We start from the raw sequence: 18,640 nt of genomic DNA, 5'->3' as shown, positions 1-18,640 counted from the left end.
GAATGCCATGAAGATTTTAGGCATAATTTCAGTTGGATATTTTGCAATAAAAAGACCTTCTCAACTCAAAAATCCCTTCTATTAGCATAACAGTCAGCAGGTACAATATTTTTTAAAAAGTAAGGAGGTAGGGGGTTAATAAATAAATACTACAAAAGGAAAGGAAGGGATATCATATCCAATCTAGCTGGTGAAGGCATCAGGACACTACAGGAGCAGCAACTAAATGTGGCTTAGGTGCATTAGGTGTTCAAACTATGATGAAAAAAATATGCTGTGACCTTTTCCTCATGACAAAAGAGACTAAAAATAATCATGCATCTGTAACAAGTAAATAAATCAGTCATAGAAAGAACTATGAAGACATCTATTACAATTTTCACTCTGACATACAGACCGCTGGGATTGCAAAAGACTAAGAAATGAACAATTGAACTATGGGCTACATATGTGTAGCTACAATCTCACTGACAGCTCCAACTCACAGTGCAGCTTGGAGAAATCAAGCACACAGCCAGCAGTCTGCTAAATGCGCCAAACTTTTATCTTTATGTTCATCAGAAAACGTAATACAAATATAAGGGTGCCAAAATCTACACTCCTGGGGATAACAACATACTGAATTCGTTATTTTCCTAGCCTATTGCCACCGCAACCCAGAGCTGGATAAGCAGGATGGAAAATGGATGGACTCTAACTAATACTTATGAAAGCTTGTCTTTGGTCGGACACATGTTAAAAAAAAACAAAAAAAAAAAAAACAAAACATATATTGGACCCTTTAATCACCATTTCAGGCCAGTCAAATGGCAGCCATCTGCTCTTCTAAACCCTATATGCAAGGGCTTCTGGGTAATTGGACCCATGGGTGAACAGTGAATGGAGGCGTACAGTGAGCTTACATCTGCACTATACACACACACACAAATTATATATTTGGCTTTCAGTGGGGTGCAAACAAGTAAAATAGTCCACTGTTGCAGCAGTACACATGTGATGTGAATATGAATGCCGGGATCCAGACTAATGTCAAATGCTAATCCCCTGTGGCTGAAAACCTTGGCCCGTTCCTTTTTATTAGGGCTTGCAGTGGGCGAGCTGTGGGAGTCTGGCAGCTAAGATAATGCTCCCCAAGTCAGAGTGCTCTGTGTGTCTGTGACCAGGTCTTAACCACAGAGATAAGATGCTGTAGGCCACACACACACATTTACATCTCAGAGGCCCTGGGAACCATGCTACAATCAAAGAGTTTGATCCAGCATCAAACAGTCAAAGACACAGTAGAGGGTAATGAGGAATGAGGTGAACTTTTCCAGCAGCCGTTTCTTTATCCTCTTTCTTTTGAACCACATTCAATACCCCATCAATAACTCTGATTCAGTTGGCAGTCAACCAGTCAGTGTTATATTAAGTAGAGTGCTGGGCTCTTTGTCTTAAAATTAGTTGTTGCAGGTGTGCGTGTGATTGAGCTGACTTGATGACTATGCCCTTCCCCGGGGCGGTGTAGTGGGGTTATAGGACGATGCCTGCTACACAGAAGAGCAGTGTACCACAAACGCCTTTGTGCTTATGTAAGAGCTAATTTCAACCTGAGATGGAGGCATAACAGTGGAGGTTCCAGCTCTTTGTTTGCCAGGGTTTGCACATGTTCCACTACCCCTCATACTTGAAGCTCCCAGGGGGATCCGGGACACGCTGTAGCCTGGTCTTTTCTGCCCAAGAAATCTCACAGCAGAAGGACAGGCGGAGTTAGAAACTTACTGATCAGCACAAAATACACTTCAAAGAGTGTAGTGAATGCGTGTGCACATGTATAGACACACATACATGCAGGAAGGCTCTGTGTAAATGTGTGGGAGTCCACCATTTGTCTTAACAGGGATCAGGCATCAGACAGTGGCATATTGACCCAAGAACAGGAGGTAGTCTGTTCTTTCTTCTTCCTAATTTGGGCTAATTCCTTCCATTTCCCTGTCATTGATTAGTGATCAGGCCTAGTGTCTTGCTCTAAGTGGGGCCACAGACAGGGGTTGTAGCAGAGGGGGTAGTGACTTCCTGCTCCTAGAGAGCATGATCTAATTTCATTGGCATTAAAACAAAAGATATACTATTGGAGATGGAACAAAAACCTACATGATGCCAGTGGCAGTTTTTAACCCAATCTCTTTCACCAGTGGTAGGTAACAGTCCTCCGGCAAGCAGTTCTTGTCAGTGTAGGGGGGCAGAGGGGCAAGTTTGTATTCTGGTGGCAAGTGACTAAATAAATGGAGCAGTAATTAACACTGTGACATTGATAAATGGAGGGCAAGATAAAGGACGGACATGGAGACCCCCATCTACCTCAGATGGAGTGTCAAATGCACATTTTTTTTCTTATCTCATTGGAGCATCTGCTTCCCTTATAATCCACAGGCCCTGCGGTGGCTTTCCACTAAAGCCAATGCGCATGCACGGCACTAAACTGCGGCGACTCCATTCGATTTATATCAGTCTAATTTCTTTAAATCCAATTTGTATTCCAATCTACTGCCTTCTAATCACTTAAACCTTGAGACTCCATCTGCTCTCCTCTTTCCGGTGGAAACGAACACAGCAGATGCCTCCACAATTGTCCTTTCACTGCCAGAAAAAGCTGAGCCGGGTGCACAGAGGGCCAGACGTGACTGGTCAGTGTCCTTTTTCTGAGTGGGGTTCGTCAGGTGTAGCGGTAGAGAAGGTTAAAAGCACATCCATATGCCGTGGAATATGTTTTAAAATAGGCACATCATCTCAATACTGGAGAACTTCAACATGTAAACCCTGCCGGTTGTTGGGCAAGCTTCACTTTCAAAAGCACACACTAAAAATGTTTTTACCTTCTTGTGTATGCTTGTTTTTTTAACTGTGCCTCCATGTGGCTCCCGTGTCCAGGAGATGCTACCAAAGAAGATCAAATAAAAAAAAGCTCATGTCCCCACTGTCCAACCAGCAGACCAAGCACCTCACAGAAGTGAAAGTCAATTTCCAGCTTCCTATTGGGCCCCCTTTCTCACTCTCTTTACGGTAAATGGGCTTTCTGTTGCCCTTTTAATGCGATCATTGGTGCTGTGCAATCAAGTGCTCTCTGAGCTGAGGCGAGTGCACTTCACTGGGTCTCAGGGCACACGCTCCAATCAAAATGCTGTGTTTCCCCCCGTCTACAATAACACCACCATTACTTTTCACCACTGCTGTGCAGTCATCCACTCCTGGAGGAAAGCAGGAACCAGAGAACAAACAAACAAGCACACAGACAGAGGATGAAATCAGAGAGGGATTACTGAACCAGAAGCTGATTCTTTTCTGCCTTTTCTTTCACTCTACTTATGTCAGCTTGACTGAAATCCGATGCAATTTTGTAATGCTGCTTTCCAAGAAATGGACAGTTTACAGCATGATTTTGACTCTGTTGTGTTTTTTTCTGTTTTTCAAAGAACATATCATTCACATTTATTATAAAGTCAAATAAACGTAAACACACAGTTAAACAAAACAAATGTTAAACACCACTTTTACTAAAAGAACAGCTTATTCTCCCTCATGTTACACTGACCACACACATAGAGGGGCTCTTTTCTATTATCTTTGTCCCATATTTATTCATGTGTGCAACAGAAGGTCAGGCCTTTGATGATCTTTTTCTAATTATTTTTATTAGCTCCCAGGAGAAATTCGAGCCCACCAACCAAATCAATACCCACACCAGTCTCAGCCAGAGCATAAAGGGAAGGGCTCCCCGAAGAGATATAAGTTATTCTGCCAACAGACATGTACGCTGATCACAGGTAACCAACGGCAACCTCAGACCAAGGCAAAAAGTTTCAGTCACTGAGGCTCCATAAAACATCAAACATGAAAACCAAAGTCCAGTGCAGTAACTCTAATATGAAGACTGAAATGGTGGAGGCACGCCAGGCAGAAAGTGCTGAAACGCAGAGAGTTAAAATAAAATGACACTCAGTAAAATGTGAAAAACCCAAAGAAATTTCATAAGGAATGAATAATGCATCAGATCCATGTTGTCCATTCTGAAAAATATTCTCCTCAGCCTCCCACTCCATCTCTTTCTCTCTATACATCTCTGCCTCCCCCTCCCCAGTCTCTCTCTATCTCCTTCACTTGCTCCCTGTCCTGTTACATCCTCCCTTTGCTGTGAGGGTGACAGAGTCATATCCATCATGTCATCAAAAGGGAAATGTGAGAGAGCAGCAGGGGGGAAACTGGGGGTGGCGATGGGATGATGTTACTGGCCGTCCTCGCCTTTGCACTGGCCTGCCGTGACACTTGCAAGCAGCCCGCTCCGCACCCCAGATTCATCTTCTTTAGGATGGGCTGTCAGTGGCGTCACACCACATGAGCTCAGCTACACCCCAAAGACGTACAGCTCATCTCGGTGGGGTGTCACCAAGAAAATCCTGCCGTATTTACAGGAGTGCATTCCACCTCGGAATGTACGGCGAAATCTTCAGAGTGAAGACAGAAAGTGAAATAAGGGATGTTCACAGGTGCAGAGGTGCTGCTTTAATTTCATCTTCTGTTTCAAGAGAGGGAAAGGAGTTCGAGCTTTGCCAGCTAGCGAGCTCCAATGATGAGCTCTGTTCCGCATCAGCGCTCTGCTACTCTACTGTCCCCCCTCCTCCTTTCTCCTGCTAAGATCTATACTCTGAAAGCAAACACAGGGGTAATTCTAGGAGCTGTTCTCAACATCTCACTGCATCCATGCCTGCCTCCGACAAATATCAGATAGTATTCCACTCTGAGTGTATTTCGGGCAGTGGTGTTGTGGGGTCGTATTGACTCTGCGTCTGTGTATTTGCCCTCTCTCCCCCATGCAGTTGGAATATATAAATAGATTACTGTGGGAAACAGAATATCTGATTTTGCTGCAAAGGGCCGACTTACATAGAGTGCATTTCAAGCAGTTTTCACCTTGTTTTTTTTTTTTTCTTTCTCTAAACTTCTCCCATTCTCGCTCTTCATTCTACTATCAGTAGCCGTGAACAGAAATGAATGATGTTATCTTTTTTTCAGCAGATGGTGTGTCTCTGAAGATTGCTGACGTGAAACAGGAAACTAGAGGAGGGAAAGGAGGAGGACATGAGGATGGTTTAGACCTCCGTATTGTGAAGTACAATGTATCAATGAGGGTGCTGCTTCCCCTCCATACAGGATGATTAGTGCAAGGAGTATAGAACCAGCTCTGTGGGGTTGTCAGGCCACTGGTAGGGACACTAAGCTGTGTGATGCAGATTAAATGATTTCCGATGCCAGGGCCACTCAAGCATGCAGCCTGCTGCAATACCCCACCTTCTTCAGACCTCTTTCTTTTCCTGTAAATCTATCTCAGCAGCCTGTGCTCAGCCATTTTCTTGCCTGCCTCTGCCTTTGCACTACGGTAGTAGCTGCCTTGATATTAAAAAAGCTGTACTTGTGTGCATCAAATCCCAGAGCATGTAGTAAAAATTTAAGAGGAAACTGAATGATTAATGATCTACTTTAGAGGAGCCTTTGACTTAAGTTAATGTCCACTTGCTCCAGTCAAGCGCTGGTCTTCATTAGTAGAAAAATATGCCAATATAGCATCATTTTATCTGATCACTTTAATCTCTGTAAATGTGCTAAAAATTGAATATGCAAGCAGCAGTGTGTCCCCTTCTTTCAAGCGTGGGCTACTCTATACAGTTCCAACTGAGGGAAGTGCAATGAAATGAATGGCATCAATTGATTCTCCCTCAAGCATTGTAATCTCTTTACCTGCATTGCTGAGCTGGCCCTGCAGATTGAATAGGGCAAAATAAATACGTGCTTTATTGCTTTAGAAATGAAGGCGTAGGGGAGACGTGGGTGGAGGAGGAGGCCTTCAGGTGTCCATGATACACTGTGTTGAGAGATGAGTGGATAATTGGAGGTGTACCGAGGGTGCTGACCTGTGGTGAACACATCGCAGTGTCCCTGCATGTCAATGAGGGCAGTCACCACCTCCAGCCACTCCACTGGTCTTCAGCTCCACATGTGAGCATGAGGAATAAGAGCTGTAACCACATACCATCCAAGTGATGGACTCAAAGAGCAGAGCAAGGTAATGAAATGGTGCTTACAGCTCACTGTTTGTGTTTTTTTTAAGTCAAGATGAGATTTATTAAATTTCTATTCCACGGGACACTTCATCCGGTCTGGCTTAGGGTGACAGGGTCAAGGGTGCCTGGAGTAAGTGGATGAAGGACTTATTCAATTTACTCAGTCCCATAAATCCACGCTTACACAAAAAAACAATGGGCTTTGATGGTTATTAATGGTGCTCACAAACACATTCACACACATGCACCCCACTACATTTCATAACGTGACCACTAGCTGAGTGCTACTGGGCCTCTAAATGACGAATGCCTGCGAGCAGCTCTCCAGAGAAGTCATCACCATCCTGGAAGTGAAACTGTAGAGTTCAAACGTTCAAGGATGCGATTAAGGCTTTCTTCCTGCTCCGCCGCTACGGTTGTGACACTTTGGTTTGTGCAACCTTCCACACTGAGGCTTCAACCACAAAGCCAGTCTCACCAGGAGCCACTATATACAGTAAATCAACTCACGCCTGGTCATGGCGGGTCAGTTCACAAAGCAGTGTGGTGTGGCCATGTTTTTTTTTTTTCCAGCAGGGACATTACAAGAACAGCTTCTCACAGCACTGACATACAGAACATATTCAATTATTATTTATGTATTAATTTAATCAAATGTCTCATAATGAGAAGGCTGATTTAACAGTATTTTTAGCAACTGAACTATTAACATAATTACAGCATATATTAACACACGCTGGATACACAACATGGCTATTTAGAAGGATATTGCCAGGAAACACTATGTTGCTTAACCAAATAAGGTAAAAATAATTGTAATATACAGTTTTTGCAATTCATAAAAGTCTCAATTAACAATTGATGTCATTATGGATTAATCTGCCTGTTTTTTCATGAATTTTTGTCTAAAAATGTCAAATGATTGTCGAAAAATAATCGTCACGATTTCCCAGAGCCCAAAGTGACATCTTTAAGTCACTTTTGTTGTCTAGAACAGTCCAAGCCTACAGACCATTAATTTACTGTCATAAATGACTAACAAAAGCAGCAAATCCTTACATTTATGAAGCTTAAACCAGCAAATGTCTCACTTTTTTTTCTGAAAAAATTACTAAAACAACTACTCGTTTATCAGTGCAGTTGGCATTCAATTTACTTTTGACCATTGAGCCAGCTAAACTGTAAATGTTGACATGCCCTTATAAACATACAGCGGGAGACTCTAGGTTACTAAAGTTTCCACACAGTGATAGAGTATTGTTTAAAGTCCATGCACTTCTGTTTGGTTGGATTCCCCAGTTAGTTATGTGGAAGAAAAGGTGCAAAGCTGTCACGGCTGGGTGATCCATAGACCAGGCTGGAGATGGAGATGGTGAAACAAGACACTTATTCACTGGCTCCACCATTCTGAGCGGCATTACAGCTGCGCCGGACTACTGCTGTGTGTGACGGATGTGTGCCGAGTGTCATGCTCTGGCTGTCCATCTTCACACGTCTCACGCTGAGAGACAGCTCATGCATTTTTATCACCAGGCCTGACCTCATCTTCAAGACACTGGCGAGACACACTCGGCTCAGGTACAGCTGTCACACAAACTCTTGACAATGAAGGAGGTGCGTTACTGACTCAAAACACAAAGTGGGTAAACAAGAAGGAATGTGATAATGACTAAAAACTCACCACAAACATGTATGTCCAATAAAAAGGTTGTTTTTTTAATTCAACACAACTGCCTCCTTACTTTGTCCTCTTAAAAAATAAGTGCTTTGTGCAACCACAGTCCACAGCTGCCAGTGTGCATTTGTCTGCCTCTCTGTGTTTACGGCGTGCATGTGGGCTGAGCATGTATAGTTTTAGAGTTGTATGCACTTCCATGAGTCATTCAACCTTGACATCCCACCCTTCTATCGGAAGGTTGCTGCGAGACAGCCAACCAGAGGGCAGAGTGAGGCCGCCGGCATACAGAGTAATTAGATGCTTCCCCAAAGACAAACGTTTCAGTGCAGCACGCAACATAAAAACACAGATAAGATGAACATGCTGTCTCTCCCAGTTCGATTAGGGCATCACAGGCTTGTGCTGTACTTTATACTGTCTGCGTTTTGGCACGCTCTTAAGATAATCAAGTTTTGTGGGGATGAGAAGGCTCATCACATCCACACTACAACAGACGAAATCTGTCCCACACAGAGGCAGTTTGGATTGTAAGCGCTGGCTGGGTGTTTGCCATTGATCAATAAAGGTTTGTTCACTATCGTCTAACCATCCAGGGATTATATAAGAGTCATTAGATCAACATTTTCTCTCTGCTGGCCTGCCTAAAAGCCTTGATCGCCTGTTGGCAAACAGAGCCAGAGAGAGAATAGAGCGAGGATTATATGTGTCTTGGGGCCCAGGGGTTTAAGCACAGGTGTGTATTCTGCAAGTACAGGTGTGTGAGACAGGTGAAGGCCCCAACCGCTTGCTTTACCTGGTAGTCAGCATGCACAATTCATCGTATCACTCCTCCCCCATCCCTACCTCCACACACACACACACACACACACACACACATACAGCTATCGCAGGTGTACCACAACCCCCTCAGTGTTTGAATTCCACCCTCATGGAAAAGCCAACGATGGATAGTTGAGTGAAAGAGAGAGACAGTGAATGAGATGAGTCTGGGGAAGTTTGGAAATGCAAATCATGTGAGGACAGATGCTCATCCTTTACTGCCTACCTGTTAGCTGTTAGCCTTAAACCTCCATCTCTCCCTGTTGTAATCTCTCGTCCTCTTTTTGTCTTTGTTTCTCTAGGCAAATGCAATAGGCCATTTTCTGCTCTGTAAATGTCAGGGGTATGCTTGGCTGGGACTTAATAAAGCAGAGGTAAAACAGGGAAAAGTGGTATTACATCCCCTCATTCTGCTGGTCTTACAGCAAAATCAGCCATGTGCATTATCTGTCACTGACATTTTCTCTCCCACTTCCGCACTCTGAAAATGCAAAAGCATTAACCAGCATGATCCCAGAATTTTAAACAGCAGTGAAACTTTTCATATTTTTGAGTGATTGCAGAACAGAAGAAGTATGTAGAGCTCACAGTCTATCCTGAACGTTTGGAGTGGAAGCCAGCTGAAATGTGATCCGTGGAGTAGTCAGACTTGGCTGTTAAAATATCATAGGAGCTGACAGGCCCACGTCACTGGTCAAGTAACACTTATCACACACACGCACGCACGCTTGCACGCACGCACGCACGCACGCACGCACACACACGTGTAGGCTGATTTTCATTGGACAAGTGCTCACCTCATTCTTTGTTCCCTGTTCATTCACTTCCTCTCATGATCACCACCTTTGTCTTTATTCTGCACTCATTTTTGATGTTAATCAGAGAACAAACAGTCGAGCTCTTTGATGCAGAGGAGAGTCGCTTCCTCGACAGTGATGAGACCGTGAGAGACAGTAGAGAGGAGCTTCCTGTAGATCTCAGATGAGGGTTCATCATTACAGCAGCCCCATTCCAGCAAATGAACCGCAATTACAATAACGCTGCCTAAACGCTGCCAACTCAAGCAGAACAATCACATTTGGGGCGAGACATCGCAATGGCTCTCACACAATGACCTCAGTCTGCCTCATCATTCACCTAGACTATTTTAATCTAGGCTTACTTTCCATTATAGGGCAGTACTTTAAACCTCTCTCATTCAATCACGACCATCAACAGAGCTGTTAGTCTCCGGGGTGCTTTGGTAATAAAGCCTCATCCTCGCCATTTCCCTTTAAAAGATTGTGTTGTTAAACAACTCCTCTCTCAATTTTTGTATTTGATTACACTCATTTTATCTCCCCCTCCCCCCCTCCTTTCCCCCGACACATACACAACCACTCTCCGGGTTTGAGTTTCTATTGACTCAGCATTACTGAAACCACAGCTCTGCTAGTGGATAGAAGGCCGTATGCTGTCTACACCACAGAAGACCCCAAGTGTCTCCAAAGCCTCTTAGACAGATTTAAGTTGGGCCATATTTCAGCACCTCTCAGTGTGTCACCCAGGGTGGACGTGATGTCACCAGCTCCTACATCACACAAGAGCATGCAGGAGATCTCAGAATAGCACAAGGTCAAGAGTGCATGTCCACTATGCAAAGCATGTTCTAACCCAGCTTCAAAAGCAGAATGGTGGAGTTTAAGAGATAACCATGCAGCTGCTGACTGGTGTATTCCTGGATATGTCTTCTACTACAATCAATCAGGTTGTTTTTTTTTTAAGTGAGGGGACCCCGTTTTCAGCTGCAGTCTTCTTCTTCTTCTTCTTCTTCTTCTTCTTCTTCTTCTTCTTAGCACTCAAAACAACACCCAACACACACTCAGTGACTCCCCCGACTCTCTCTCCATCTCACCTTTTCTCCTCTTTCCTGCACACTAGCAGTATTAATCACAGCACACTAAACTGTGACTGACGCCATTCACAAGGCTTGGCTTTGTTGGCAATGCTGCCCAGTGAATACAACTCCAGACCTTTTTGTCTGCCTAAGTGGACTCTTAGAGGAAGCTCCTCCCTCTCCAAGGACCCTCAGATTACCTCTGAAAAGGGCTGGGTGATGGGTGGGTTCTTCAGGGATGGAGGTGGAGAGCGAGGAAGAAGGGGGGAGGTGGGTGACAGGCAAATGATTGGGAAGATCCACTGCTCCCGGGGAGTTGTGCACCCTCTCCCTCTGGAGAGCCAGCAATGCCATCAGCCACTGCTTAGCAACCAGTGGGTTTGGCTGAACAGAGTGAAAGACGCCAGAAAAAGGTAAAAGAAAGAAAAGGGAAAATATTCAAATCCCAGTAGAAAGGGGACTTGATTTGCTAACCGCAGAAGACATGAAGCTTCAGACCCAAAAACTTGCAGCTGTGAACAACAAAAGCGCGAGTTGACAGGTGAAAGAAAAGAAAAATGGGGCCTTGCAGGCTCTTGCATTCAGTGACAACAAAACCTCGGCTTTACATACTGCTAAGTTGTACAAACAATACAAAGCAAACACATGTGTGAATCATTGCTCACAACACAGTGCTGATAGAACGACCCAGTGTGTGACTGGTCAGAAGAATTATTTCCTTGTTCTGCGATCACAAGGCCCACTGTGTCTGTGTAAACTTGTGTGTGTGACATAAAGAGGACGACTGTGAAAAGGTGTGTCTAATTCAAAAGCTGCACTCTAATTGTAATCACACAAAGGCTTATGTATTTTCAAAGTAATGTATCTCCACCCCTCCCATCATTCCATCAGTCACAGGTTGGACCAATCCCAATCACGATTCCCGTCACCTAAGCCCTCCTATTTTGATGATTGATGTGAGTCATCACAGTAATAACCTGCAGTGGAGGCTGCTTTAATTCCTCCATTCAACCACTTTTTCTTGTGTAGGCCAGTGAATCCCAAAGAAGTAAAATCAGAAGGAAAAGATGCTGATTTAGCACTCAGCAGCAGATTGGACGAAGAGGGCTGAGGCTTTTGCCCGCAGAAATTAAACAATATCCATCTCATTTGCATCATTATTAAAGTTTCATCAAACAAATGGGAATAATAAAGTGGAGCACTGTCCCAGCTTGGATTTAAACCAGCTTACACCATGATGCACAATGACAGCATGAAAGCCTGACTGACCACAGCAGCAGCAGCATCTACTACAGAGCAGAGGCAGGGCGTTCACAGCACATTTGCCGAAACACCTGCAAGTCAGTTAACCTCCAACCCACAGTTTTAAACTACTTTCTGTTGTGTTAGACTACTTTCCTTTGCTTCATCTGAATACTCACAAATATTTTGGATTTGTTTGCCACTGATACAAAATCCTTTGACAAGCAGAACCGCTCTCCACATCTGCATCAGAGCGATAACCTGTAGCCGCTGCAACAACCTGAGAATCATTCATCAGAGGTCTTTGCTTTACACTCAGTTTCAGAGAGGAAAACTAAATATTTTCTGACTGGTCCTTCAAAATCTGAATACATGACTACCATTCAGTAATATTTACGACTTAAAAACACAGATTGCTTCTTCAATCTTTCGGATTGAAATAAAAAAAATAAGATCTCTGCCCTAATTGTACTCTCCTAAGAGGCGACCATCAGCTGCAATGGATGGGTGAGTTATCTGTTGAACTCAGCTGGTTGTTAAAGGGGTTACTATAAAATGTGCTGTGTTTAATGAATGAAAAAAATACTTATATTTACACCCGAAGGGGAAAAAAATCGCTGAGATGAGGCGAACAAAAATTAAATCACAACAGCATAAGGTGCGCGTATAATAAACAGCTGTATCTGATAACTGTGCAGTTGCTGACTTTACAGTTCTTCAGAAATCAAAAATCTGTTAATGAATCAAATGTCTGTCTTGTGTACCTCAGTACAACAACATAAGCCTGTTTTTAATGCTGCCTCCAAATCTAACCTGCACATGAGTGGTGCCATGCGCGTATCTGGCGAAATCTATTCCAAAACAGAGATGAATATTTTAATAGATAAAAGAAGTTCTACATAACGTCACATGTTAGGCAACTTACCATCAACTTGAAAATACAGTAATCCACCAACAAGGATGAACGCTAGCGGACCCATACTAGCATATTAAACATCCACGGCGGGCGCGCAAATCCTCGAATTCACAGCAGAAAAAAATATCTCCAAAATGAGAGAAAAGTCTACTCCGTGGTTCTGGGAGTTATGGAGAGGTCCTAGTTACTGACAAAAAGCCAGTTTCAGTGTCCAAAAACTGAGATGATCCATGTCAGAGTAGGTCACCCGGAGCTGCTCGGGGTGTTCATATCCAGCAAACCTTGAAACCAAACTCTCGGTCTTTGAGAATTATCCCTGCCTGCCCCGCAAATGTCTGCTTTTTTTTTTTTTTTTTCTTCTCCAAGAAGACCTACGATAACAAGCTCAAGTCCAACAAATGTAAGTCCACACTGGAAAACAAGCGTAGGCTGTGCACTTCTTCTCCGCAGGTCCTCGGTTCCTTCAGGACGCGTCTCTGACACCCTTCAAAATCTTCAGCGGTGTCTCCACAGTTCAGCACATGGCTCGGCTGACACTCTGACTGGGAACCAGCCTTCAACTCTCACGCATTCCCAAAAAGTTGTTTTAATACAACGGGAACCGGCTCCCGAACGACCCATGTGCTTTGCCTGGGATATAGCGCTGTAAATGTACAGTCATACAAGTCAGTTCAACATCCTCTCCGTCTCCCTCTCTGCTGTTTTGGCCGCTAGGAGCGCACGGTCTTTGCGCACCCGGCACAGCCCGCAGCCCACCACACTGAGGCTTGACACACTTGTACGAAACACGGATCGGTAAGGGGAAGACGAGCAGCGAGAGGGGAAGAGAGTAGTGGAGTGAGGGGAAGGAGAAGGAGAGGGGAGCTTGGATCTGAGTCCAGATCTGACCGTAGTCAGGAGGACATCGAGACTGTGAGCCTCCTTTTCCTGGTCAGACAGTCAGTTCAGACAGATGTGTTGAATACACTCTGTTCACACACGTTTCCATATCACCTTCACATAACATATCTTAGCAAAAAGGGAAAATCTTATCTTAATATAATCAGATAGTTTGACCACCTTATTTATTTCAATGTTCAATGGACATTTAGCAAAAAACAAACAAACACACAAACAAACAAGCCACCAGGCAGCATGTGTGACATCATAAATCCAGTTTAAATAAAGAACAAGAGAATACTGAAAAATTGCAATGCACAATTTCTGAATGGTGAAATCACAAATCAACAGACTCCACGGCCGAATGGTACAGGGATGCTTATGTATTGAGATATTGGAGCAGAATTGTAAATATGATCTCTGTCAGAAATCAATGACTGATTGACCGAGCCCCTGCACCAAGATGAGCGCAGAGGCGGCCTCTCTGCATACCAATATTCCACACATACATACTTGAGTCCTCTTCAGGGCGGACAAAGACAGCACGCAAGAAAATCACTACAATTCAAGTTTTAATGAGAAATTTAGGTCACAGCAGTCAAGACCGTGGACATGCTTATGTTCAGAGGCAGAAAAGGGGGGTCTTGTATGTATGTATGTATGTGGTCTGCACTGCTGCCCAGCAACCTCCCTCATGTAGCCCCACCAGTTTATTACAGAGTGAGCTATGAGCTGTGAGCTCCCCCTACTGGTGTCACTTATAGCAACTGCCTTGTCTCCAGGCTTCTTAATACTGCGCTATCAAGTGGTGTAAAAAGGAGGAGACAGCATGTGTAGCCCCAACAGAAGTATTTGCTATAGCAACGTGATTGATATAACATAACTGTGCCGTCACATGTATGTTTGTTTTACCCTCAGCAGCAGAATAAAGCAGAGTTGATAAATGCCACATCAGAAGAGCTCCTTCAACACCAAGTCATTTTAAAATGAGATAACTAGAACACCTTGTAGCAGCATAACGCTCATTTACACCGTCACATCAAGCGGTTTGTAAACGTAATACAAACTAAACACCACCCCTTCCGCCTTTTCCTAAAATAAGCCACTACTGTCTTTCTCTTTCCCCACAGAGCACTGCAAATGCAACCTGGGTTATAACTTACAGAAAGCAAATACTCAAGCTTCAGCCAAAGTGAGTTGAAAAGAAAAAGAGAGTTTGGTCACACAAACATAAACACATTGTAAGATAAATCTAACATTGCCCCTTTGTTTTTACCTGCACAGAACCCACTAGCAGGGGCACAACCTTAAAGGCTTGGATTTCCCACTTTATGACTTACATCAAAGTCAGCCATAGAACAAAGCCATCAAAACTCACAGTATGTGCCCTGAAGGTGTCTGTGAAAACTATACTTGCCCAATAAAAAAATAGAGAGACTAGCACCATGACAGACTGGCTTTGGAAAAGGGAACCACTTCTATTGCCTTTAATAACAGCTTTGACTGCTCATGGTTTTTTTTTTTCCCCCCCTTCCGTTTGTTTGTCAAGCCGCATGTTCAAGCTTGCCCTATAAAGGCCTTACTGGGGGAAATGCGACATGTTGTAAGTTTGCAAGCTTGCTCCCAATGCAGGCGGCGCTGTCAGCTGGCCAGACACAGTGATTTGTCTTCATATTTTAATATGTTTGTGAGCTGCATGCAAATGCTATCTCCTCAGTGCCTCTAGTGTCCTAGATTCTACCAGAAGCGCACACACTTGAACACACACACACACAACACACACACACACACACACACACTGAGCCAAACAGAAATTTATTGTGTCATCAGTGTTGCTGAAGGTTCAAGGCGAATAAAACGGAGAAAAGGGGGGAACTGGAGAAGGGTAATTTAGTAAGAAGTAACACAGGCTTCAAACATAAACAATGGAGTGCACGGCTTCATTGATGGAAAAGTAAGTAGAGTATAATTCTCCCTCAAGCCTAGCCTTTTATCCCCCACTTTCAATCACTGTATCTGGAGTGGAGAGAATGATATTCTGCGGGTTTCTAAATATCAGCTGAAAGTGGATTTATTTTAATTAAACTGGAGGCTGTGTTTACTCAGGGCCAGGCATATTACATAAAAATGAGATGGTGGGCTAAGCCATGAACTGATGACTCACGGACACTATAATATGAGCTCAACGCTTCACTCCACTGCTGGAATATCATCACGGATCTTTTATTAGGGTGACATTCATAACATTACTGACAAAACAGGGATTGCTGGGTTGATTAGTTCTTTTATTTCTAAAACAGCCAGCATGCAGATGAGGTGTAAACACACATAATTAAGTGTGACCTCACTGAGGGAAAAGCGAAGCAAGAGTGATGGTTTGGAAGACTGCATCAGCAGAAACCAAAGATATTAAAAACATGACAAAACACAGACTTGTGTGTAATTACAACCCTTTTCCATGCCTGCAAAGATGGTCTGAGTTCACCACCAGACGCTGAAATGGATCATTTGTTTTAACCTAAACTAATCATGCCACAATTACTGTCACGTTTTGTGCCATTATGTGTTTTTAAATTGAATCAGAACTAATAATCAATCAGATAACTTCCCATTATTGTCCTCAGAACATCTGCTCATTGATGGATCCTGGGTGGAGTCATTCATTAGGAAGGTTGTATGGTGTGACCCACATCCATCCTCGTCCACTCCCCAAGTGACATGACTTGACCGGTCAAGTTGATCGCAGAAGTCAACTGACTTTTGTGGCAAAACTGGGTTAATTAATTAATGTCTATTACAATGGTCCAGTGTGTAGGACTTAGGGGCAGAAATGGAATTAAATATTCATAATTGTTTTCACTGTGTTTTCGTTACCTTACAATGAGCCTTTACTATCTACAGAGGAAGTGGGACATCCTCCATGGAGACCACTATGTTGCACTGCCATTTTTCTACAGTAGCCCAGAGCAGACAAACAAGAAGAGGAGATGCTAAAGATGGTGAGATGCTAGATGATAAATCCCAATCGATATTCAGGATACTGATATTAAGGGGTAAAATATTTGGATAACGATATACACACATTTTTTGCAATGATCTCTAAATGTAGTTATCAAATACTTGTGACAAAAATATGTAATGAAGCAGGTTATTTTACATGTTAACAATAACCTGCAGTGAAACTGTAAATGTCACTTGGAATGTAATAGTTATAAGTTACCCAAAGCAATTTTTTCTGCATTATGAATGCAAAAAAAAAAAGTTATTTTAGAGCATATTGGACAACACATACAGATGATAGGCAATATCAGCCATTAATAGCCAGCAACTGATACATTGGTCAGCTAGATACACTAAATCCTACACACTGGTCATATGACGCAAAACAGCAGCTTAAAATAAGAAACAAAGAAACTTAAAGCAGTTTATTAACTGCATCCTCTATTTTTCTTTCATGCAAATTATAAATGATCTCTAATTCAAAGGCTCAGTCTATAGTGAAGAATCATGAACATCAAGTGTTGCAGTGTTGTTATTTTTGTAGATAAAAGCACAGCTGAGGATCAATGGGGGGTCCACAAGTGGGAAGTGTGATATATGCAAGACAATCGGGAGTGTGTTCAACAGCAGCACACACACTAGGGGTTTGGAGACACATTCCAGCAGAGACGTTTTCTGCATTTTAATTTGCACATAACTAAGGCCCAATCCAAATGCAAACTATGAATCACACGCAGACAGTGACATAATGTGGAGTTTCAGTAAAGCTGTATGTATGTGTCTGGGGGAGAGAGAGGAAAGTGTTTTTAATTGTGAGCCAGGTCAGAGGTTCAGGTAGAAGCATCACTCATGATCAGATCAGAGTGGTATTTGGGGAGCTCTTAGCTGGATATCTTTCATGGCTGAGTATCCCCTTACTGGGTTTGGGTCTCTGTGTGGGGATGATTAGGAGCTGGAGGTAGGGGCGGCGGTGTGCAGAGGAGGGGGGTGATGTGCGGAGGGGTGATTAATGTAGATGTCAGTAGAGGCCCTCCCTCCTGTGCTCCCTCCCCAGCATCCGTAATGACACCTGGGGAAGGCAGAATGGGCCTACCTGCAGCCCAGGCTCCCTCAGCAGGGCATGATTCTTCCCCATGATCCTCCTCTGTCAGCAGTCCTGTCATTGGGCTCGGATCAGGCCCTTATTAATGGGCCTCTATGTCAAACATAGATATTAAGCTGTGCTCTGCTCGGCACTATCCTCTGCAATAACACCCACAGAGGCACACACACTGACACGATCATTTCTATACAGTGCAGTGACAGACACAAACACACACACCCAGCACAGTACAGCACACTCATAACTCATAAACACATCACGACATGCACGTAAGCATCGGTTGAAATATTACTTTCTTATTTAGCAAGTTTTACAGAGTCACTCCCAGCATGACACAGAGTCCATAGATCTATTAGGTATCTCTGTTTCACTCCTCTCCTTCCGCTCTTTAATACACATAACCCGATATCACATTATGCCGAAGAAGTGACAAACCTCACTATGATCCATTGTCCAACAATGCAAACCACTCCGCTCAGCAGTGAATAAGATTAACACAGCTTCAGAATGGTTATATGGCTACTGAGTAAGGATTCAGTAAAGTTGTGGCAGGCAGAGTAGACTCATGCTGGCGGAGCCTCGAGGACTCGAGCATCGAGGGCTGCTTTTGCCATTTAAGCTCGTGGCTTTAACATGATACATGAAACAGGGGGACATTTACAGGAACCCAAGTTTTTGGAGACATAACACAGCAGATTTGGGTTTATTCAGAGTAATAAAACATTTAATGGGAGTCAGTGCCACACGTTAAATTCTGTACTTTCTGATACTCCCTCAGAGGGGCTTAAGGACGGGGCCGGACAGATGGAGGAAGTATGGAGGACAGGACACCTGAGCTCGATGTGGAGAGAGGCTTCTATCAGCAGGACATAAACTCTGTATGTAATGCATCACCCCTTCTTCCTCTGTGTTCACTGAAAGGCAAAGGAAGTGAGATAGAGGCACCCTATCAAATGTTGCAAAACTGGGGATTATTGTGTAGGAATTTATGCTTTTCACATTGGGTTCAGCTCTGTCATTTCCTGTTCTCTCC

The 18,640-nt window shown here is 43.5% G+C and overlaps 1 protein-coding gene across 10 annotated transcripts in view; it reads right to left on the bottom strand.

Annotated features, from left to right (window-relative positions):
* robo2 (roundabout, axon guidance receptor, homolog 2 (Drosophila)) overlaps positions 1–18,640 on the bottom strand; it is a 321,203-nt gene that overhangs the window by 149,095 nt on the left and 153,468 nt on the right. The window contains exon 1 of one of the 10 annotated variants that reach the window (XM_030399210.1): positions 12,636–13,480. The exons of the other annotated variants lie outside the window; for them this stretch is intronic. Within the exon in view, the coding sequence (XP_030255070.1) occupies positions 12,636–12,690 (55 nt within the window). The 5' untranslated portion in view covers positions 12,691–13,480. Of the gene's footprint in view, positions 1–12,635; positions 13,481–18,640 lie in introns of those variants that run through there. 10 annotated transcript variants of the gene reach the window in all.

Source organism: Sparus aurata, chromosome 2 (genome assembly GCF_900880675.1).
Source record: "Sparus aurata chromosome 2, fSpaAur1.1, whole genome shotgun sequence".
Classification (NCBI taxonomy): Eukaryota; Metazoa; Chordata; class Actinopteri; order Spariformes; family Sparidae; genus Sparus; species Sparus aurata.
Note: the sequence above shows the minus strand (reverse complement) of the source record. Positions and strands in the feature narration are given on the sequence as shown.